Source organism: Lates calcarifer, linkage group LG15 (assembly GCF_001640805.2).
Source record: "Lates calcarifer isolate ASB-BC8 linkage group LG15, TLL_Latcal_v3, whole genome shotgun sequence".
NCBI classification, from domain to species: domain Eukaryota; kingdom Metazoa; phylum Chordata; class Actinopteri; family Centropomidae; genus Lates; species Lates calcarifer.
The window spans coordinates 25,879,900-25,904,085 of NC_066847.1; the positions used below are offsets into that span (position 1 = coordinate 25,879,900).

At 38.5% G+C, this 24,186-nt stretch overlaps 1 protein-coding gene across 1 annotated transcript in view; it reads right to left on the reverse strand.

The window, feature by feature from the left end:
* The window catches only part of dnah5 (dynein, axonemal, heavy chain 5), a 92,563-nt gene that overhangs the window by 21,182 nt on the left and 47,195 nt on the right, over positions 1 to 24,186 (reverse strand). Inside the window, exons 59-72 of the mRNA XM_051076074.1 lie at positions 22,725 to 22,878; positions 18,513 to 18,780; positions 18,040 to 18,163; positions 17,616 to 17,723; positions 16,717 to 16,831; positions 15,742 to 15,918; positions 13,022 to 13,225; positions 11,840 to 12,019; positions 8,204 to 8,341; positions 6,355 to 6,490; positions 5,789 to 5,970; positions 5,180 to 5,314; positions 3,760 to 3,915; positions 838 to 1,020 (exon numbers count right to left, since the gene is read on the reverse strand). Of these exons, the coding sequence (XP_050932031.1) occupies positions 838 to 1,020; positions 3,760 to 3,915; positions 5,180 to 5,314; positions 5,789 to 5,970; positions 6,355 to 6,490; positions 8,204 to 8,341; positions 11,840 to 12,019; positions 13,022 to 13,225; positions 15,742 to 15,918; positions 16,717 to 16,831; positions 17,616 to 17,723; positions 18,040 to 18,163; positions 18,513 to 18,780; positions 22,725 to 22,878 (2,260 nt within the window). The remainder of the gene's footprint in view (positions 1 to 837; positions 1,021 to 3,759; positions 3,916 to 5,179; positions 5,315 to 5,788; positions 5,971 to 6,354; positions 6,491 to 8,203; positions 8,342 to 11,839; positions 12,020 to 13,021; positions 13,226 to 15,741; positions 15,919 to 16,716; positions 16,832 to 17,615; positions 17,724 to 18,039; positions 18,164 to 18,512; positions 18,781 to 22,724; positions 22,879 to 24,186) is intronic.

Genomic DNA, 24,186 nt, shown 5'->3' on the forward strand with positions numbered 1-24,186 from the left:
CATGGGAAATGTAAGCCTCTATCAAATAAACGGTGTTTTATATTTTAGCTCTTCAGTATATTTTCACTGTCAAAATATTTATGGTCAAGATAACTGACTGTGAGGTGAAACTGGAAGAACATCTACGATCTACACACAGGAGCTGTGACATAAAGTGGAAGCAAATAACTTGTTGGGCTTGTGAAAGCTGAACTGCATAGATGCCGGCTCTTTAGCTGAGACAGTAGCTTCAGCTCCCATTATGATTAAATCCATATTTACTACTGAGCCACTTCTCCCATCTGGCTTAAATCCCTCATCTGATGATCAGCCATTACTAAAGAGAAAATGGCCTTCTGTACTGTCCTTTCACAGTTACAATCAATGAGTCCTCTACATTAGGTGCATTTCTATTGCTCGGAATGGAGTAATCAAGTCCCCGATACTTTTGGTGTCTTTGTGTGTATATTTGGTATTGGAACATATGCACACTATTTCTGGGTGTGTGGTTGTTTCTTCACACTGTGTCTAAGGAGTGTAATGATTGCCATGTTCTATATTTAATGGGTGATAATAACCTCACAGTTATACTGTCACACAGTTTGTGCTTGCTCAAGAGAGAAAATGAGATACGCAGTAGGGAGAGGTGATGTGAGCCTGCATTTAAATGGTCTCTGAGGGTTTTCAAGGAACTATAGGGATCTAAGCAAGTTGCACTGAGTCAGAGATACATAAGTCTCTGAAGAAACATACTGAAATAAACTAATTGGTCACAATGTAATAGCACATCACAAATTAAATAAGTAGCTAATACATATTCACAGTAGTGGCTTCCATTTTGCTTCACAGTAATTCTACCTGTTTTTCTGTGAGGATGACTCTGCCCAACAACTGGTCCTCCAGTCCTCTCATGGTGACAGTGAAATCAATGATGGAGGTGCGTGCACTGATTTCAGGGGTGTAAGCCGGGTTAGGCAGCTTGGTGGTCACATATAGCCTAAAACCCTTCATCACATCCATCTCTTTGTCACCCACTTTCACCTGCAAAAAGAAAAACAGAGAGAGTGAGAAATAATCATTCCTTATTTAGAATATGAACTATATTATCAGTACAATGACAAAATAAAGCGCACAAATTTGACATAAAACACCTATACACCTGCATATCAAAAGCACATGCACAGTAGGAAGCAACTTTTTAGGGAAGTTCACTTACAGTATTTTTCTTGATTATTCATCTAACTCCTTTCTAAACCACTTCAAGAAGAATACAACATATAACCACACATTTGTCATGATAGTCACTCATTTCAACAGATACCACAGGTCTGTAAATGTATGAAAAGGTCATGCTGACAAATAGAATAAAGGTGTCTTTGTGTCAGCAAGCACATGCATTGCAGGTTATACAGCTGCTCATAAACATTTCCTGTGTGTGTATGCTTTCACTGATCTGTGTATGTGCATGGATGTGTGCTTGTGTTTGCTCTGATCAGCATTTAATTACTCATGACAGTATAACTTCTAATTATCCATCTGCCGGTTTTTCCCTGGAGCTGTTGGCCCCAGACACCTTCACTTCCTCCTCACACCAGGATATTAATAGAATTTAAAGCTTTTCAGGGGAGGGTGGGAGAGAGAGACGCATAGACACCTTTACTCATCTTATTAGGTAGCAAAGACTCCTCTAGTTGAGTGTGCTGTGTTGCAATCACCATGGGGTGTGAGGGTGCACATGCTTTCCTGCAGTTGAACTTTATGTTCTATGCATGTGTGAGTACATGCACATGTGATTGTTTGATGTATGTATGAGACAAGAGGGAGGCAGCTGCAGTGTCAGCTGCTGAATAACCAGCATCAGCCAGAGCCAGGAGGTGAGAGGCGATAATGAGAGAGAGAGAAATGCCTGTAAGCACACTTTCATTTTTCCTCTCTCAAAATCTTTTACAATCTGTATGATTTAGTTTTCTGTGTCTGTGTGTGTTTGTATGTCTGTGTGTGTGCATATGTGAGTGTGTGCATATTTGTGTTAGCGAGAGTGACAGTGAGAGAAGAATCACAGTGAAAAATGTAAAAATCCATCCTTGTTGTGATACACAATTCAATAACTTAAGTTAATGGTTAGTTAATGGTTATCTGGATGAAAAAAAAAATCAAAAACAATGCATTTACACTGACCTCTTAATTGTGTTTTGTGGAAATTATTGCTCAAATCTTTACAGGCAAGACAGAAAAGTGTGCAATAAAATTGCTTTTTGGAAAGTTCAAACCAATTTATTGGCCAAGAGACCAATTTAGAGTGTTTCCTCGTCATGCACAATTCTGTATTTCCTGTAATACCCAGAATTCATGTCCAAAGCTTGCTTCAGGGTTGCCATTTTGGCTAATAAAATGCAGACCAATAAGAACCATTCAGACCATGCACTGCAATTTCCCAAATTAAAAATATCTAGCTCCAAAGGAACATTACAGGAAATTAGGATGCTGAGACAGTGAGTGTGGTCTATTTTTCACCATCCAGCCACAAATGAAAAGAGCAAAAGCAAAAGATATCAACCACGGAGGAGGCTAAATATTGGATTTCACTTCCCATCAACAGGAAATGCAGTTTCTCAAAGCCAGTGAGACCCTCTATACACTCTACACTACACTCTCATGATGGACTCATTCATTAGACTTGCCATGGTAGAAATCAGTTTGAGTGTGGCTAGTAATTACATGCAGGAACATTATGTTTGTCTATTAGATGTCATTTGAAATAACTTTAAGTACTTATTAGATGACCTCACTAATGTGGATACTTAAGGCCTGATTTGGTTTGCCTGGATGTTAAAATGTTCTTCTCATCTCACACTTAACTGCTGCATACTTGAATTACATAAAATGAAAAACTTACCTACAGAACCTCATCAGTAAATCACCTCACCAATTTAATTTTCTATCAGTACCACTGATGCCATCAACAACATTTTAAAGCAGTAAAGTATCAGTTAAAGTGACTGTTTAATTTATTTGGCAACACAAAATGTCAATGTCAGAGACAAAAGTAAGTCCTTGAGTCTTTTGGTTATGTTTGAGAGCAAGTATCTAAAGTGTCATTAACAGTTCTGCCCCCAAAAAGAAACAAAAATAAAAGAGAAAGAAAAAGAGGAGATGATTTTCTTCTTTTATTTCAATACCCAAGTCAAATCTGTTTCTGTACTTGACCTTGGTCTAAGTTGTAAAACCTATTTTCTTTTCTTTTATCTCTTTTTTTTTTTTTTTTTTAAACAACAGCTAGTGCTACTGAACTTGTCTAACACCACAAAGAGCAAAATAAAAGTAGGAAAACTGGAAATCATTTAAACCACTGACGTAGCAAAAAAGGAAGATATTAGTCTGTGCAGTCACTCAGGCTGCAAATAATAAAACACACTCTCTATGAAAGACCAAGCTCACTGAGCACATTTTAATCTGTCCCCAGACAGTTAACATGGTTTGGGACAGGTGCTCCAGCTGGCACGATTAGAGAAAGCAAAGACCCTCTCCACCTCCAGCCAGCACTACCCATGTTGTGCAGTGTCAGTGAGCAGACTTGTTTTCCTCTGTCTGAGCTAATCAACCTGCGTCAGTGCAGGTGTGACAGCTGGCATGGCAGGAGGGAACTGGCCAAGTCCCATCATGCCTCCCACCAACTCTCAAAACACACCTGCCCATTTCATACTTTTCTAACCAAGGTAACAAAAATAAATAAATATCTGATATATGGGAGTCTTAGGAGGGTTATTTCTGCCACATTACCTTGTAAGTGGAACCTGTTTTGATGAAGTTTTTCTCAAGGATGTTGTCAAGCGCAGGGTCCAACTCCTCCCCTACATCCTCGATCAAAAGGGGACGCCCAAGAGACAGACTATCTTCCAGGTGGTTCTTGAAGTACTTATGGTTAAGTGAGGTGATCTAGAATCAAAAAAGTAAACCTCTAATTAACAGATGGATTTAAAAATGGCATTTGTGTACTGCACTTGGCAGCTGGAAACCCCCATCCTTTTTATAGTTGTATTACAGTAATATGGCCAAAACTGGGGCAAATCTCAAGTATGTGTGACAGAGACAAAAATGTGTTGATTTTATAATGCAATCATGACTTCATTCCTCCTAAGCTATAAGCCAGCCAGCCTCTGTCTGGGGATTGTGACTATCCAAACTAATAATACATCACTTTTTAAGGTGAGACATTTTTAGAAAACCTAATGAAAAAAAAAATATATAGATGAGGTCACTTGTGGAAAGGGGTTGAACCCACAGCTTGTGGAAATGTGTCAGGACACTTATAATAGGACTGCAGAATGCATTCACTCAGCTCAGAGATTGCCCCTAACAGGGCCAGTGACCTTGGCTGGTCTTATTACGTCTGCAAAATTTTGCAGTACTTTTTCAAGGCAATGTACAAAAGGAAAAGCATGTTGGAAAACGGAAAGAATTTGAGGGCAAACAGAAGACTACAGAGGCTGAGAATCTAGGATTATTACTTCAAGTAATGAGAAGATTTTAGAGGCTGCTGAAAATCAAAATGTCACATTACAAAACTGGCACAGGAGATGGAAAAATTAATATGGTACTAGAAATAGAGCCATAAAAACAGTAATGACACTGAAATACTGACATAAGGTGGGTGTAGTTGAGTTGAGCATCTAATTTATGAAACACTATTTTGTTTCATTTTCATATTTGGCAATTCTGCATTATTATATCAAAACACTGAAACAATAGCTTGACACACTGCAGGCCATCAGTGGATGACTATGCAACATGGCTGATAGACCCACCAGAATGTTGCTGTTATTCTTCTATAATGTAAATGAATCTAAAATCCTCATTGTACATTTTAGAATGTAGTAAACACATTATTGTCTTTATTTAATTTTACATGGACTAAACTGAAATTTTTGCTCATCAATCTATACTTACTAATCCATTATGAAAAAGCAAAAATATTTTTTTTGATTTTTTTTCCTTAATTATTGAAACTAAAATCTCTCATTTATGAAGTACTGAGACCCTTATATTCAATACTATATAAAAGGCCCCTTTGGCAACATTTATAGCTTCATGTCTTCTTGGGTAGATTCAAAGCTGTGTTAACTAGACTTAGGAGTTCTGCCCAAGGAGTTTAAATTTTGTCTCATCACTTTCATTATGGGTTATTGAGTGTATCCCAAACCTGCAGCTCATTTCTGGCCTCCTTGTTCTTGATCCAGATTTTCCCCTGTATCTGTGGGTCAATAAGGAGGGGGAAGCGGGCAGCCTTGGTGACAATTATGCCATTCTGAATGGAAAGGTCATCACTGGGAAGCCCCTGTAAGACACCAGAGAAATTGCTGGTGAAGCTCAGTCCTTATGTCCTTATATATGCACATAAACAATCTGTTCTTTAGTTTTTATTTTAGTATTCTATGTTGCTATGCAGTATTTGATTTAGTAGTAGCAAACATTTAAATTATTAATACATTTATCCTATAAAGAAAGCCAAAAAATTAATACTGAAATTAGAACCTTATTCAGACAACTGCAATGTAGGGTCTTCATAGAAAATATACTTCAAGGTATACTATGTTTCAAAGAGAGAAGTTTCTTTAACTCCATACTTGGTAGGCAGTGATTTTGGTGATAATGCTGATGTTTTATTAATTTAGTGAATTCAGTGTAAAGACAAACACTGAGTGTCCAGTTGGGTTGAGAAAGAGACATACATAGTGTATATATAACACCAGCATGCACTAAAAATTTCAGTCAATTTGGTCAACAGTAGTTACCAAAACAGATCACAGACCTGGAGGTTCCATTCGCTAACAGTGGGTGCGTCAATGAGCAGCTCAGTCAGATTGAGATTGTTGCCAAACGGGATGCGACGCTGCTTCAACTCCCGCTGCCAGTCACTCAGTAAGAGATTACGAAACTCCTGATTGAAGGGGCCAGAGTACGAGAGGAATGCTGTGGCTAGAAGAACGTCACCTGGATCAAGAAGACAAAGGTGTTGTTGAACGTTGTCATTGATGTCTGGAAATGTAATGCCAGCACAATCAGAAAACAGCCTATTGTGGAGGAAAGGCTGTGGCAGGTTTTGTTAATGCAATAAAAAGTAAAATTAGGAATTAAATGTCAAATCAAACAGTAACATTTTGAACACATTGTTGGTAATCTGAAATATTAGGCTTATACTCCATAGGCCATTAATTCAAAAATAACTTGTTTAATCTTCCAACAGAAATGGTGTCAAATCATGACTCATTCAAACGTTTCACAAATCACACAAACAAATCAATCTTACAAATGATACAGAATTAATCAGTTGCAGAGACATTTTTCTTTTTTGAACAACAAGTTTAGAAGTCCCACCAACAAGGCGTTTGGTTTGGGCAGCAAACTCTTTGCTCTGCTCTGTCCATCTCTCCTTCTCGCCAGCAAGACCACTGATAAGACTGGACGCCGTCTGCATTTTGTGTCTGCAGCGCTCGGCATCCTCCAATAGTGCCTGATAGGAAGGGAGAGCAGATAAACAGGTCAGCAGGTTGATGTGTCCAGCTGTCTCTTCATTGATCCATCCATTTAAGTCTCATTCAACCATTAACTCTGTGTATGTCTGTAAGTATTTATACCAATCTCAAGTCTTTGTATGTGGACAAAGAGTGCATGTTCATATCAGTGTTGAAATAATCCATAATCCTTTGTGACTTGAGATCCCTTTTAATCCCAGCACAATAGGACTCAAGATGTGTATAAAGCTGATGACAAATATATTTTCATATTCTTTCATTCTATTCTTTATCACTGTTTGGCTTTTCTCCATGTGCCTCAGAACAAAGACATACAGGGTAGTTTCATTTAAACTCTAATTTACCTGTAGGTGTGAATGTTGTCTGTCTATATATGTTAGTCCAGTGAAAGGAAAGGCATCTACCTCTTACCCCATGCAGGGTAAGACGTGCATGCACAATGAACTTGTGAACCTGCGATGGATGTGTTTGTATTTTCTGTCAGTACGTTTGTCCTATCTATCCAAAATGTTCACAGCCAAAAATAAGGTTGTTTGTCTAACACCAATATCAATAAACACTGTCTGAGTCAGCCTTTCTCAGAGCCACTGTCTGAGCCTCATACACTTCTGTAGCAAGGCCTTCAGTCTTGCTTTCGGCCCCTGGAGATGAACAGCTCTGCGTCTTAATCACAAAATTATAAAGAGAGTCAACTTGTGCTGTCCTAATCAGGGAGTGCTGATGCAAATACTGTTCTATTTACCTGCTGTTATTTCTCACAGAACGGATAGTACTGATGTTGTGTTGTACACATACAATTAACAGTGTACTGCTGGTGTTAGCTGAATTAATTTAAAAAGTGGCACTTGGGTAACTCAGATTGAGTCATTTCTCCATTTTTGTTCCAGGTTATCTGTGTTTAAAGAAAGTAGTAGTTACTTTAAAGAAAGTAAACATTTCAGTTCAGCTCATCTATTTAAATAAAGTGGCAGCTCATTTAATAAAGTGCTGATATTTGCCTAAAATAGTATTATGAAGATAATATTATAACATCAGCAACAAGTTAATTATATTTAACAAATATGCACAGGTACATATACTAATTATTGTATTAATTTTTTTTTTCTCTTGTGGACAAAATGTTTTATCCTTTGTTTATACATATAAATACATTGTAAGGGAAAAAAAAATATACTGCTGCTTTAAAAGGACATGGGTGAGCTGAGATACAGAATGAAATATTATCGTTCCAGGAAATTATGAACTGAATCAATAAAGCACAAAGACACCTGTGCCAGCCATTAAGTGACTTACAAAAGAAAATGGAATCTCCAGTTTGGATCCAGTGGTGCAATTCTGTGTGCTAGTAAAACTCAGCTAAGCAGAATTAATATTGTAAGTCCTCATCATATAATGGGGCTTCAGTGGAACAGACTAGTTGTAGAAAATTTTAAATGTGAAATCTGATGTTCATTAATTAGTCTTCAAAAAGAAAAGCAGATTCCTTTTGTATTTACTACATTTTTAAATTAAAAGATAATGGTACAAAGCTCCATGTGTAGAAGCAGTAACATACTTTTAATAAATCGTTTTACATCTGCTTTATATCACATGATTCAATTGTTTCAGATGTCTTTTGAGCACATACTGTTCCTTTTTTTCTGTGGTGAACTGATTTATGTGTTTTGAGGAGGCTAACTAAAACTACTGACCTGTTTCTCCATCATAGCCTTCTCATACTCCCCCTGTACCACATCCAGCTCTGCCTGTTTGGCATCCAGCTCAGCCTGAGCCTTCTGAAGGTCCACATTAGCTATGGCTAGACGATTCTGCTGCACTGCCAAGTTAGCCTAAAAAAGAAAGGCAGGGTGGGGGGGTGGGGGGACAAAAGGATCTGTGATTCCTTTATGCCACATAAAAAGCCTGCAGGGCTCATGGTCAGAGATAAAGGGAGAGAAAAGGCAAAATAAAAGAAAGACCAGATGAGGTGAAGATAAGATAGATTTGACCGGTAAAAGAGAGGGAGGAATGGTGATGGGAGTGCTTTATTTAGAGGACAAATTGGGACAGTTCTGTCTAGAGAGCAAAAAAATGTTTTTTCATGAAAGTCACTGAAAAAACAGAAGACTGAGGATTAAATAATTTAAATAAGTTAGCATAAAGTAAACAAGTATGGAGGTGAAAAGGTAGGAAATACATGTTTTTCTGAGATTTTGGAAGTGTAAAGATATGCTGCAGATGCAGATGTAGGGACAGATTCAGGAGTCAAACTGGAGATGCAAGAACAGAGATTTACAAGAGGAAATGAGGGAGATAGAGAGAGACTGGAAATAAACAGCGATAGAGGGGTGATGAGAAGGTCAAGGGGGGAGGAAAGGGAGGCTAAGGATGACAGGGGAAAATCAGAAAGAATATTTTCTGGGTAGAACTGGGGCTGTGGAGAAAGCAGTGCAAGAGGTTTAGAGGCAGAGACGTAGAGAAAAGTTGTGAGTATTTCCAAGTGTGTGGGTCTCAGTGTGTTTGAGTGGCCTGGGGAAGAAGAAGAGTGGAGCGTTCATTTAATATTAATTGACATCTGAGAGGACCAGCCCTGCCTGTCTATCTGTCCAACTGTATCTCTGTCTGGCAGCCTGGTTGGCCAGCTTAGAGGGAAGCTACCACTGAGCTGGGAACCAGAAAATCAATTTGCCAGGCTGTGTTCCATGCCAAAGCAAAAGGTCAGGATCAAAGAGGACAGGCAGAGAGTTCTCGTGGAGGTTGTACATAATAAGAGAAAAACAGAATGTGTATGTATGTGTGTGAAAGCGAAAGACAGAGGAAATAAGAGAACAAAAAAGGAGTGAGAGAATCTCAGTGAGCAAAGGGATAAGGGAAAAGAGTTCTGAAAAAGAAAGCAGGGCTGCTCAGAGACATAAATTTGCAAAGATGATGGAGAAAATGAGATTTGGCAGAGGGTGAAATAAATGGGAAAATTAGAACTGGAAACAAGGAGGGATGGAAATCAGGTTTTAAAAAAAGAACACCTCACTGACAGAGGAGCAAGCAGAGGTGATCATCAGGCAAAGTTTTAGAGAACATAATCCAAAAGTATAACTACATTAAGCAAGTTGAAGCTTTTAAATGATTAGAATGCACAAGACATCCAGACTGCACTGGCAGGAAGACAAACTAGAAAAAAAAAAAAAAAAAAGAAATAGGGACATTTGCATGAAATCACTAGGCTTAGCAAGCAGGTGAAAACAGCCAAAGCTGGTGAAAAATAACTTACAATTGTTTTTCTAGATGTTATACCAGTACTCTGTGAGTGTGTATGTGTTGGACAATCTAAATTGCCAAATACTACTTAATATGTTCTTTAAAATTTGATCTTTATGTCTATCACTGACTATGACCGGTACAGTGAGTTTCATGACCAAGCAGTCTGTCTGGGGAGATCCATTGATGGGTTTGTACAAACAGGATTATATTCAAATAGACTCTGGGACTGAACTTAACTTGAGATGCACTCAATTTTATTTTATCATTTTTTTTAGTCTTGTATGATCATGATCAGTAGATAAAAGCCTAATTCTCTGTATGCCTGTCTTAAATTTTGGGGGCACTTCTATTACACACACCATCAGCAAATTGCTGCTGCCAAAATGTGGGAATCTGAATAAATCCATTCATATCAAAGACAGTCTGTATTGTTTCTGTAGCCCAGGCTTTTCCTATAGAAAAACAACCTCTCTTCTCCACTGTAAGCGTTTTTCATTAATCAGAGTGGAAGAGTGGGAGGCCATGGACTTTACCCAGGGAATGTGTGTGCACTGCTGCAATACACAGATCTTGATCGGTGTATGTGTTTATTATGATGACAGGTGCATCATAATATGTGTTTGTGAGGGGACATTTAAGTGGCTGATGGAAGTCTGTATGCAGTGGACTCACAGACAATTTCAATTATTTATCTACTCAATCAATTGAAGGATATTTTAAATTTTACTGTTAGTGCCATATACTGGTATATCAAGTAATTGTCACTACAAATAAAACTGTTTTACCTTCTGCTGCACCAGGGAACCACTGTGCTAGATATACAGTGGTGGAAAAACGTTTTCACACTGTTGAGGAGTAATCTTGACCCATTCTTCTTGAATTAGCGCTTTTAATTCTTCGAAAGTCTTTGGTTTATGCCTTGAAACAGACCTTTTTATTATCCACTACAGATTTTCAATGGGGCTCATGTCTGGGGTTTGAGCTGGCCACTCTAAGACCTGGATACTGTGCTCCTGCAGCCAAGTTCTACTGGCCCTGGATGTGTGGTAAGGGGCATTATCTTGATGAAAGATCAAGTTTTGACCTCGACGGAACAGTGCACGTGCAGAAGGGAGCATGTGAGTTTCGAGAATGGCACAATACTTGGCAGAGTTCAATGTGCCATCACAGACAGTGAGATGACCAACACCAGCAGCACTCATGCATCCCCAAACCATGATACTGCCTCCACCATGCATGACAGTAGGTACTGTACATGCTGAAGATAATGCTTTGCCTGGCCTTCTGTGTACCCTCACATTATCAGGAGGAGGATAAAGCTGGAAACTGGACTCATCTGACCACAGAATCTTCTTCCAGTTCCTGGCTGTCTAGTTCTTGTGTGCTTGGGCCCAATGACGCTGGTCTAACCTCTGTCTCTCATTGATCAGGGCTTCTTGAGAGCTTTGTAGGACCTTAAGCCATGATCTAAAAGTCACCCACATACAGTGCGGGTGGAACACTGGACACCAGTTTGGTTTGACCACTGCTGCTGAAGCTCCTGTGATGTCATTTGGCAGTTTTCCCTGCACATGTGGATCAGGATACGGTCATTTCTTGCTGAAGAAACCCTTGGACACCCAAATCTTTGTTTCTCTTCCATTGTGTTGGTTTGTCTGTATTTCTGCAGAGTGTATCCAACTGCTGAAGGACTGCACCTGCACCTCCTGGCTATCTGGTGGCAGCTGTACCCTTCCTGGCTGAGAATCTGTATCTTCAGGCATGTTTCCTGTGTTAGGTTCCTTGTTTTAGCCATTTTGTCTCTGAAGAACTTTTATATAGACACAAAGCACAGCAACAAAAATTCTGTCTTTTAATAAAAAGCACAACCTTCATTAGTGGATCACTGGTACCAAAATGACCCAATATATATGGAACCAATTAATTTCAAGTTTTTAATGGCTTTTTTAAGATTTGTTTAGTATTTTGGCTGTGACTGTACTAAAAGAAATTGCACTTGAAGACCTAAGAGTGATTCTTAATGCAATATTTCACAAATGCTTGGGGTGTCCGAAAACTTTTTTCCACCACTGTACTACACTAGATGTTACCTTCAAGGGTAAGACCTCCTTGTTAATGGAGAAGAAGGAGGCCATGGCCTTTGTCCAGGATGCAAGGCCGGCCACATTGCCACACACTCTTTTGGCTGTCTCAATGTTGTAGTCAGGCATGTCAAAATAAGGCTGCAGCAGCTCCACCATTTCCTCATTAATGGTGTCCTTGGGGAATTGCTGCAAGAGAAAGAGAGAGGTAGAAAAAGTGGAAGGGCAAGGGGGAGTGAGGAGAGATTATTTTAATCAAAGGAACTGGGACTTTTTTTAGTCAGTACACACAGAATACACAGATTAAACATATGTAACTCCCCTTAAACTAAAAAATGAAGATTGTAAAACTATATGAAATTAAAAAGATATACAGAGCAATGATGATTAGGACAGATAAAGACAGGGGGAGCAGGTAGTGAAGGATGCAGAGTAAATAATAGAAGAAAAAGGGGAAAGATAGGTGAGTTGGGAAACCAAGACAAAGTGTGAACAGAAAAAGAGAAGAGGAAAAACAAGGCAGACAGCTTGGATGCAGAAATGAGTGACAGATGAATCTAACAGGAACATAACACAGATTAAAAAAAAGATGTGGGTGAAACAGAGAGACAGAGAAAAGCAAGGAAGCAAAAAGATAAAGGATGAGATACAGAGGTGTACAAGGTAAGATAAAAGCACTGGTGTTTTGGTGTTGGGTGACAAGAGAAATGAGATAGAAACAGTGAGAGACATGGCCAGACAGAAAAAAGTTACAATGAGTGGGAAGTAAACACATTGAGGCAAATCTAAGAATAGGTAGTGGATTCAAATTTGAGGCCTAAAATCCAATACCATGAGATCTTTTCACACTGACTGTGCCTGATGCAATCAATTTTACTGATCAAAAATAAACAAAATAAATGGAACATACACCTGTAATCTTAGTCTGACCAGATGATGTGAAGATAGTAAATTTTCTGCTTTAATTTTACAACTGAAGAAAATAACTTGATGGAACTTTGACGGAAGGTCTGGTCCTTCAGTAATTCATATGCAATGATTTTACCTTATTTTCATCTTCAGTATAAGTTACTCTATATAAGCTACCAAGAATATTTCCCCAGTCATGTGGTTTATGGCATATATGATCAAGTCTTCTGCAGCATCTATACCTTACTTCAGTCTCAACTGTGTACATTTGATTTGATGTACCTGCAGACTGCCCAGGAAGTTTCCAGCTGTCATGAGTTTCAGGGACTCCTGCCATGAAGGAGTGTTACAGTTCTTCTCTGGGTCAATCTTCACTGTGTTGACCCGTCTCTGGAAGAGCAGTAGCACGCAGTCCATAATCCGCATAATGAGGTGAGGGGGGCGGCCAAGTGTTCGCACAGTGGCAATGTCTGATGGTTTGATTGTCTAAGTGGGTACAGAGAGAGAAGAATTTAGACTAAACCTGAAAGTATACAGAAAATAAGGACAACATAGGTTAACGTTAATCTTGTTTTTTGTGTATTTCACAGAAAAGTTTTATTTTATTATTACTCTTTGTGCCCATATGTACAAATGGGAGGACAGGAACTGGGTGTGGGGAGAGGTAAATAGATAAAGTGGATTTAAGTTGGCAACAAATTGGATGTACACAGGGCACACTACAAAGTATAAGGAGTAGAAAGAAAAGAGATGAGAATGAGGAATAAAGTAATTTGTATTTCATTTCTTTGACAGGACACAGTTTGCTGCAGTTTGACAATATAAATCAGAGAAAGTGCGACACTGACAAGGAGAGATAGGAGAGTAAAGAAAGCATGAAGTGTAAGCTCTAACAGAATGAGAAGAGTTCTGCAAAGAGGGACAGAGAGTTACCTCAAGGGACTGATTAAAATGAGAGAGAAGGCAGGAGAGTAAAGAAAATGTCCCAGTGAGAGTTGTTTGGCTCCTTCATCCAGCCCCCTGCCTGCTTGTCTCATCTCTACTCCTTTTTGCACTTTCTTCATTTCTGCTCTCTCTTCCTTGCTCCATTTCCACACTGTATTATCAGCCCAAGAGTAGTGCGAATCTCCCACCAGAGAATCAGCAAGCAGACATTCTGCTTTATCATCTACTTCCACTTTAACTGCTCAATCTCTCAGCTTTTTATGAAAATGTCTCAATAAGGTCAGAATGACATCACAATTTCACAATTTACCAACATCCTAGGTCTTATTTGAAAATATTGTAAAATTACATTTTACCTTATTTATCGCCTACATTTATTTAATGGCACTCACCATCCTTTGACTCTCTACTGCTCTGGCTATTGTGTATCAGTGATAAATGTTGCTGAGGGGAAGCAATACATAAAACAAAAACAAAACAAAAACATCAATACATCTTACTTGGTCCTTTACACAAGTGGACCTTACAGATAAAACAAGGCAAATGTCAACTTTAAAATTAAGGGATTATAATATGTACTTTTTCTAGAATCATAATCAAACAAATACAAAACCTTCATTCATACCTATCAAAAATCCACTATGTTCATCCTCATCTCAACAACACTAGGCTAGAAACTAAACTTGGGCTGCAGACTGCCCTGTAGGAATTTTTAAATCCCTAACCTCAAACTAATTGGTTAAGGCAAATATGTTATAATTGTGTTTTCATGCTGTTGCTTGTTCTTATTAAGGGCAAAAAGCAAGGAGATATATTGTGACCAGAGAAACTTTGTTCCCAATATCATCTCTGGCCTACAGTAAGAGCACAAACTAGATGTAACTACTAGCAAGAGAGTCAACTGTAGGGATGACTCTAATGTGACACTGTGGTGTTAGTAACCTTAAGATGGTCACGATAAATGCCTTGGAAGAAGCTTCTTGAATGAGTGACAAAACATCTTTAATTTCACAACAACCTCTGTGCACCACAGAGTATTGGGTGACAGCTCTATTTATAACATTCAATAGCACTTGAAAAAAACGTGATCAAAATGCATGATCATCAGCCAAAATGGATTGCCCTGGGTTGCCTGTTTGGAAAATTTCAATTTTCATCCACAGTAGCAAGATACAAATTCTAATCCGGGACCTGCCATAGGAGATCTGTATGAAACCATGTACCCAGGAGGACAGCTTTAATTACAACGCAGCTCTAGGCCCAGAGCACCATGCTAACTTTAGACATACCCGTTGTTACACATATACACACACCAGCAAGAGAAGGCTATAGGCAAAACCTACATGCAGTTACAGATAGCAAGTCACAAGTCACAGTGGGCTCTAAGTGGCACCCTGAAGCAACACAAAGTAAGAGAACAAGAAAAATATCACTGGGGGAGGCATTAAGCCACACACAGTGAGCACAATAAACTGCTCCAACACACAGTTCACTGACAATTTTTAATCCCCAGGCTTTCTTTTACAGCAAACCTGTGCTCACTCATCTAGTATACAGGGGCAGCAGAGAACAGCATAAAGAGCTATATATATATGATTTGGCTCATATGTCGAACTACAGGGTATGTCTTGATAAAAATGCTTATTTCCTTTTTCCTGAAAGTCTTATTTCCCTGTGGACACATATATATAGATCCAGTTATAGTTAATATCAACATCACCCCCACACTGAGGAGTCCTTACACATTCAAAGCTTTGTAGACAAACAGTGGTATTTTAAATTAGACTCTAAAAATAACAGAGCCAGTAAAGTGATGCAGGGACTGAACAGCAACAACAGATTTGCTAATAGCAGCACTCTGTACCAGCTGAAGACAACATAAAAACTCTGGAAGTACCAAAGTATAGAAAATATGGACAGATATACTTTGTGTAGGCAGTCCATCCTTCCTAAGCTCTTGCTTTTACTTGTAGTCAAACCTACCCAACTGAGGGACATACAGTTGAGGACAGACACCTGGATCATATATTCAACCATGCTGTTTCTAAGTCCCATACCTGCAGTGCAGCTTCTGCCTCCTCAAGAGCTGGGCGGGCAGCTTCAAGTTTCTCCTCAGCAATGGCCTTGTCAGCTGAGATGCTGTCTACAATGGCCTGGGCCTTGTCCTTGACTTTCTGTACCTCCACTTTCACTCGCTCTGCTGCCTGGGCTTTTACTGTCACCTCCTTCAACACCTAGGAGTATTCACAAAAAATAAACAAGGCAAGGAATCAGTGCAGTATCTGGAGTATCAACATAACAAAAATAGCCAGTAATCTGACATTTATTTTCTTAACATTTTCTAGACACTGCTGCATAAACATTTAATGGTAGTAATTACTCAAAGCAAACACATACTGGGCACACATGGATATGAAAGATAACAACTGGAAAATCTTTCTACAAATACACAGCTATAGAACACACATCTTGACCTGCATTAGGCATGCATATAATCTTTCTTGTTTCACATGCTGCAGAGGCTTCATCACTTAAACACACAACAATATTATAGTTCCAAAGGCACCCACTTAAAAGTCCAAGTGATATCACACTAATTCCAGGAATGAACACTTATTTACTATTTATTTTCTATTTATTCTTGAAACTACAACAGCAGGCTGACTGACGCAGGCTCTACTCTAATTCTACTTCATTAATTTCACTGCTGTGCAAGTGCATCCACAAATATATGCATGTACAACATCAGTAAACCACAATTAACCAGATTAATAAATATTCTTGTCGAGAAAATAAGTTACAAATGAAATAATGTAATGAAAAATAATGTTCACAAATCAGCGTAACATTACCAGTCAATTATGGACTGAGTTTGTGCAAAACCTCCAGTTGATTTATTCATTTTCAAATGTTAGTGAAATTTTACACCAACTGTTGGAAAGCAAAGTATATGCTTCTAGAGACACTCTCTGAACCTTAACATGCACACATGCGTGCACACACATACACATGCAGTAAAATCACTTTCCTACCATATCAGCCTTGTCATTGGCAACCTGTAGCTCCTTCTCTTTCACCTCCAGCTCCTTGCTGAGTGCTGCTACAGACTCTGACGCCTCCTTCAGCTTCTGAAGACCAGTGTTCATCCTAAACAGGAGAAATATTAAGCATTTAAGCTGCATGCAATTCCAGCATACATCTTGCACCTTGCTACTCTGGTCGTGCTACACCATAAAAAGGCATATGCATGTCTCCCCCTAAGGTTCTACTTCTTGTAAATATCTACAAAACTTTCATGATGAACGACATGACATTCGGACTTTGGTCCAATCTGTCTGGTGTCTGGTCAGAATTCTAAATGTCACTCTATCCCTTCAACAGCTGCCAGTAAATCTGACATGTCTGCTTATCAGCTTATCAGGGAATAGCTTATAAGCAGAGAAGGGCAAAAAATCATGGAAAAAAAGAGCACAGCAATTTTATGCCGCTCTAAGATCCTGGATGTTATTTTACGCTGTAAATTATTATGTTGTTATGTTGTATGCTGGACTGACCCTTCACTTAATTAGGATGCGTCTTGATAATCCATCAGTCTGAGTCATTATGGAGTCAATAACAACTGACTAAAATTAGGGTCAATCTGTGACGCAGTCCTTTGAAAATCTGTGTGTGTAAAACAGCTGTTATTTTTCAGGACATACAGTAATTATGCCTAATTATGTGTCACTGTTGACTGGCCACTCATGGTGACTAGGAAGAAGACTAGACTACAGATATATGTTTCAACAACTTTATCTATTATTTTTTAAAACACAAATCTTATGCAATGCAACTAACTCTAAGGGATGTAAACCATCTGATGTATGTGCAGCAGTTGATGTACCAAGGAACATTAGCTGATGGCTTGCAAACATAAAAAACATCGGTTTACCTGTTGGCTAGGGTCTGTACTTCAGATCTCTTCTCCTTATAGATGGTCTTATAGCCATGAATGAAGGACAGGTAGGACTTCGGTGTTACATGGGTGGAGCGTCTGTATCTAGATTCAAAATATATTACATTGGGTTTAATTGAAGGAAAGTTGAAATGTTTTAACTCAATGTTGCCTTTGAGCTGAATGATTTTCAAAAAGAAATGTCTCTGGTGGACATGTGAACCTAAAATTACTGCTATATTAAAAGATACATTTTGGGCCCATAGGCCTGGTGGTTAAGGTGCTGCTAACCATTAAGAGTAATAACCCCAGATTATGTACGGCTGTTGCATGTCACTCCCCATATCACTCTCCCTAATTTCCTGTCGTCTTTCTATTATAAGAGCTCCAACAAAGTCATAAATTTAATAAAATGCTATACCTCTGGAAGTAGTCCACACATTTCTCTGCCACACCATCCTGGAAGGAGCCCATGCACTGGACTACCTCACTTTTGACCTGGAGTGAGCAGTCAATGTCATAGACAGACAGGAAGTGCTCCGAAACTGAAGGACAGGAAGATGGAGGAGGAAGAATGAGAACGAGAGTGAGTGAGAGTGAAAATTGGTTTTGGAAACCAGATTGGCAAATGGAAACAAATATATCCAGTTTTACTTACTGCTAAATACACTGACACTGTATTGTTGACTGTGACATTATAGATTACAGGCTTTTGTACATCTATTACTATAACATCTGTGCTAAAAAAAAAAAAAAAAAAAAAAAAAAAAAATAGCAGACACTCAATGGAAGATAGAATACAAGGGATGCAGCATAGGCATATTGGGAAACAAATGCTACAATTAGATAATCAGATCATATCAATATGACATTAAAATAGTCTGCAAAATATACCTGCAATGAGAGCATCCTTTGGCCAGCGGCTGAACCAGTCCATGGTGCAACCAGATATAAGCGCTGGAAACTTTAACGCCCGGTTGCGGAACTTTTCTCCAACAGGTGAGAAGCACAGAACAACATGAAGATTATGTCGGACTCGTGACATGAAATACTCGTACAGGTTTTCATTGGTCGGTGGTCGCCTGGGAAACTCTCGCTTCATAACAGGGATGAGATCACTGAGAATCTCGTCAATCTCATCACGAGCAAATAAGTTGGACACCTGAGGACAGAAAAACACATTTATGTCACTGATGTCACAACACTGTCTTTATTTATGATCTACCCATCCATCTGTGTCAGTGAGTGGGAGTGTGTGTGTAGGTGAATAATCTTTCTACATGATAAGTGCTAAACTTTGTTAGTATTGGTTGGACTCCATCACTTAAAGAAACACAGAACAGTTAAACTTAAATGTAAGTGTAAAAATGTACAGTACCAGTCAAAGGTTTGGACACGCCTTCTTATTCCTTCTCAAACTTTTGACAGATAATGCATTTAGATATGTTATGTTTAATATTAAGTCAGGTTTAATGGTAAAGATTTTTGTTTGGTAAACTCTGTGCCTTTTTTCTTAATTAGATCTGAGATTTCTCATGCAAAGCATTTTCAGCCCAGATTTTCAAATATTAATCTGTACTTGGAGTACATGGAGACAATTAGTGAAAAGGAGACAAGACAGAAATTCCGAAAAGCACAATCTGAGATAAAGCAGCCCCGATATATAAAATAGTAACATGTCGAGGTAATCATATGTAGTTAAGTGCTGCAATATTAAGTTTTGATTTATGAATTTAAAGCCAAGATTTCCACAATGTAACAACAGAATTAAATTCCGATATGGTTTTCATTTCCTATTTTGATTGGATTTCATCACATCACAAAAAGAATAATTGCTACACAACTGATGAGTAACACTAATTATGTTTACTGTGAAGCAGCTACAGGGAAGGGTGATTTATATTTCCTTAGCCTTAAATGGAAGTAGAGGGTAATGCTGTTTTTTTGTTTGTTTTTTGGTTAGGCACAAAGCTGCAAGCGCTTGTTAAAGCCGTCCTAATTCTCTCTGTACTTGCTTAGCCCTATCATTGAGAAGAGCCAAAAAAACCTGCTGTCTATTCATTCTTCATTCAAGAGAAAGAAAGGGAGAGGGGAGACAGAGAGTGAGAGCTTTTTCTGTTGGGTGAGGTGTTGTAGTTAGAAGCACAGTGTCTCTAACCATCTGCTGGGTTACTCTCACATAAACAACAACCTCACACTAACAGCTCGCTCTTCCTTTTTGTTTCTCATCTCTGTCACCTTGGTCACTGTCTCTTACACACAGTCATCTTAACACGTCTGCAACACCAACTTTTCTCTCTCCAATGTACACAAACACAACACACAAAACTCTCACCTGCACACAAATAACACTCCAATACAGACACTTCTCTCCCCTGGTCCCCACCTCTATTTACCTCCCCTGGAAAAACAGCTGCTGCTTGAATTTTTCTTCAGTCAAGGAGGTAGAGAAAAGGAGGGAGAGGAGAGGAGGCGGATAGGGATGTTACCATGAGGAGGCAAAGAAAGCAACAGAGAACAAAGAAAGAAAACAAGCAGATGGAAAAAAATGTGACTTAAAAAAGAGCTGAGGTAAACAAAGGTGAAAAGATTAAATGTAGGTAGGATATAAAATTAGAAAGGAAAACTAAGGGGGGAAGTATCCATTAAGCAGTAACTGCACACACAGAGCTGCTTAACTGCAGTTAAGAGTTGATGAACTGACTTGCTCTGTATTAATAGATACGGAGTGTAAATGAAACAACTGAGAAAAACAGACGTTTTATACAATAGCATCTTCTCACTGAATAAATAATAAAAATGTAATGTGTAATTTTTCTGCATTTAATGTCATGCATTGCTTTACTATAGACAGAAGAAGAATGTAAGATAAAGGAAAATTAGTATCGCCTGCTTTGATCAATTTGGCTGTTGCTTGAAGCAAAGTTCAGCACAAATTAAAAACTAGTCTTTAGCAGTGTCAGCGCTTGTGCTTTTTGAAGCAGCTCATGCAGGCCTGGTCAGTCTACCATTAACTTATCTTTGGCAACATTCTTCAAAGAAGAATTGAGAAAACTACTGACAAACTAGAAGAGAAAAAAAAGTTAATTATGATGGGCAGGTGTAAAATGAGAAAAAAATGAGTGCATAACACAGGGCTCATGTGGGGCACAGCAACAATAATATCAAATATTTATTTTTAAACTATTTTCTCCCCTCTTACTATATAATCTTATTGACTAATTACTGGCCTACTGACAAATTATTTGTTTCTTTGTTAGTGGTAGGTTATTTTATACTCTATGTAACATCATGTTGCATCAAACACCATCACACAGAGCATGAAGAAAATAGAATAAAAATTAAATTAACAAAAGCAATTTGCAGTTCAGATGCTCTTAATCCACTTTGAGTGTTTCAACGTGTTCATAATGAACAACTGATTTCTGTTGCTGACTGTGTTAAGAGTTTTAAAAAAGTGAAGTCAGTACTGTAACAGAGAGATTGTAACAATTGTAAAATGGTCCCATACATTACACTTGATTAGAACAAGATAATATCCCTTCTGAACATAAACATCCATGCAGTGGGAGCTGGGAAGGAGGAGGGTAAAAAGCAGCAAGACTACTACAGTATATGAACACAGAGCAGTAGCACAGTAGAAGTTACATTAGGCATTTGTAAAATATTAATTAGTTCACTCATGAATGCAAAAATATCTGCTTAAAATGTGATGAGTACAGCACCTGTTGAGAACAGTACCTGACAATAATGCAATACTAGAATGTGCTTGGAGGCAAGTGAGATAACTAGGAGAGGAGGGATGGCGATAGAGTGATGAACAATGAAGAGTAGGATGAATAGCGCAGGAAGGCAAAGATAGGGAAACTAGGGAAGATGGAGAGAAAAGAACATGAGGAAAGCCAGAGGGGAAAAAAACAGACAATTAGAGGAAGAGGAAAAGATGAGTGTGGACAGAGAGAAACTGCAAACTAGAATTATTGTGGTTGCATACCTCTGCCATCCAGTGCTGTTACATTTAACTGTGTGTAAATTCTTGATGGCCAAAAATGTGTTTATGAGGTCACAGTGACCTTGACCTTTGCCCACCAAAATCTAAACAGTTTATTCCAAAGTCCAAGTGAATGTTTGTACTAAATTTGAAGAAATTCCTTCGAGGCTTACTGAGATTGCGTTTGTGCAAATGGGATGGAGGAACAATGGGAAAAAATAATGCCTTCGGCCACAACTGGCACGGAAGCATAAAAACAGGTAGGTGTAGAGGAAATTGTAAGTGTAAGAGGAGAAGAGGTAGAAGAGGAAGCCGAAGAAGATACATAAGAGCTGAGAAAAGTGCTTTGTTTGCTCTAGTTACAACACAGCCACTGCATCCAGTTTAGTGGATAATTCTGGGACTGCCGTGGAGAAATGTGCAAACAGTGGCACTTGACCTTGAAGCTACCTGCTGCTACTGAGCCATTCTGCAGCTACAGTTATAATGCAGAGTGCTGCAGTACAGAGAAGACTTAGCTGTATCTGTCTCCTCCGTCAGTTATAGCTTCAATTAATTACATCCAAATCAATGACAAAATAATTGTGAAATGCTACTGTATTGTCAGGGAAAATGCAATTTGCTGTTTAATTTGACTGAATTGAGATTCTGTGTTGTTACTGCTTAGGAGTCATGAAATGTTTATTTCACTGAAGGATGAGTGCCAGCTGTCAGTTTCAGCAACACAACAAAAGTATAATTGAAGGGATGGAGATGATATTACTTAATTTGATTCAGTGCAGCACACCAGGTAACACCTGTGTGCAACCACAGTAGGGTTTTTCCTCATAAAGTTGTTGTTTATAAAAACTGCTATAAAAACACAGATGTAATAGTGTATTCATTAACACATTTTAAACCAGACACACATTAGTGCCAAGGGAGAAACCAAGAAAGAGATAATCAGTGTTTTCTTCTGCACACCATTCTTTTGAGCCAAAAATAGAAGCCATGTTTTGAATTGAATCTGACATATTACATTAATAAGGAAGACTTACTTTGTAAGTTATATGGGAATACGCATGTACACAGACTAATGAATTTGTGTATTTGTGTTCACTATGTGCACTCCTGACCTCTCCAGATGACAGGACATTGTTCATGTACTCGAGGAAGGACTCTTCTTTGATTTCGTTGTCAGTAAAGATGAAGCTGATGCCTTTCCCATGCTGGCCAGCTGTTCGGTACAAACCCTTCAAGTCATCCATCAGGTTGGCTGTGTTGTATGAGCTGCCAAAAAACAAAACAACATATACACAGTTTTTCCCCCTCTTTCTTAGATTATTAAACCAAACAAAACTGACAAACAGAGAAAAAGATCATAAGGAAAATAGTGTATATATAGCAATATATGAGCAATGTTATTTGAATTAGGATAGGTGTGCTTTTTTTTCTTTTCTGTGGTAAGCTTTTAAAAATGGCATTAATCTGTATCTACAATCACCTCCATCCACCATCATCAACTGTCTGATCAAATTATGTTGAACAGTAATCTGCAAAACTGGCTTTGAATATGGATATATGATGTGTTATAATGAAATGTGTGTGCCAACAGTAACAGGTATCATTTGGATTTTCAACCTGTGAGTGGCTTGAAAAGTTGAAGTAGTTTAAAAAAAAAAAAAAAAAAAAAAAGTGTGAACAGTGTTAGATTTCTGGCTTGAAAGGTGGTAGAGAAGCAAATAGTGTCCTAATTGCTTGTTTTTGAATGAGCTAACATCTGTTTTTGTGTTTGTGTGTGTGTGGATATGAATGAATTATAGAGATGGAGATGAAAAATGAGTAATGGGCGGAATTAGCTGCATAAAAATGCATGAAAAAGATACACATATATTGAGCTAGAGACCAACCGAGTTGGAATGACAGAGTTTAAAGGGACAGTTTACATGAGAGTAATGATAAAGTTCAGGTTACAGAGAATGAGAGTTGAATTGAGTCTGCATAACTAAAAGATACATAACTGTACTGGATATGCGTGGCAAAGACGACTGTGAGTGATTGAGTGTTAAAGAGACAACAGAGAAAAAAGAAGGTATGGAGACATACAGCCAAGGTGCCTGTTGTCTCCAGAGGTTTGTGAAGCCAAGGAGGAGAAACATGAGGCTCATTCATATTAATACCAGACATTATAATCTGTTAGGAGAAGAGCAGATGGGAAATGTGATGGCAACAAATGCACATGGGGACTGAGAATGAAAAACATTTGACTGGTTGGGAGAGCGAGAGAGAGGCCAGAGTGAGACAGAACAATCAGGCAAACAAAGTGTAGGACAGAGCAAGCAGTGAAAAAATTACTCAGTGAAGCGAAGAAAAATCAGCTACACTGAAAAGAATCTTAAGAGTCTCACAATATTGTTTCCCCAAAGAAGACCCAAGTGATGAGGAGCCAGATCTGCAAATATCAATCTGATTCAATTTCTTTCAGAATGTATCCGGTTCCATGAATTAATTAATGCCGATTGCTGCTCCTGTGAGACAAATGACGAATCTTTCTCAAATGTCAGTACTGAGACAGAATATATTTATATTCTGTTAAAA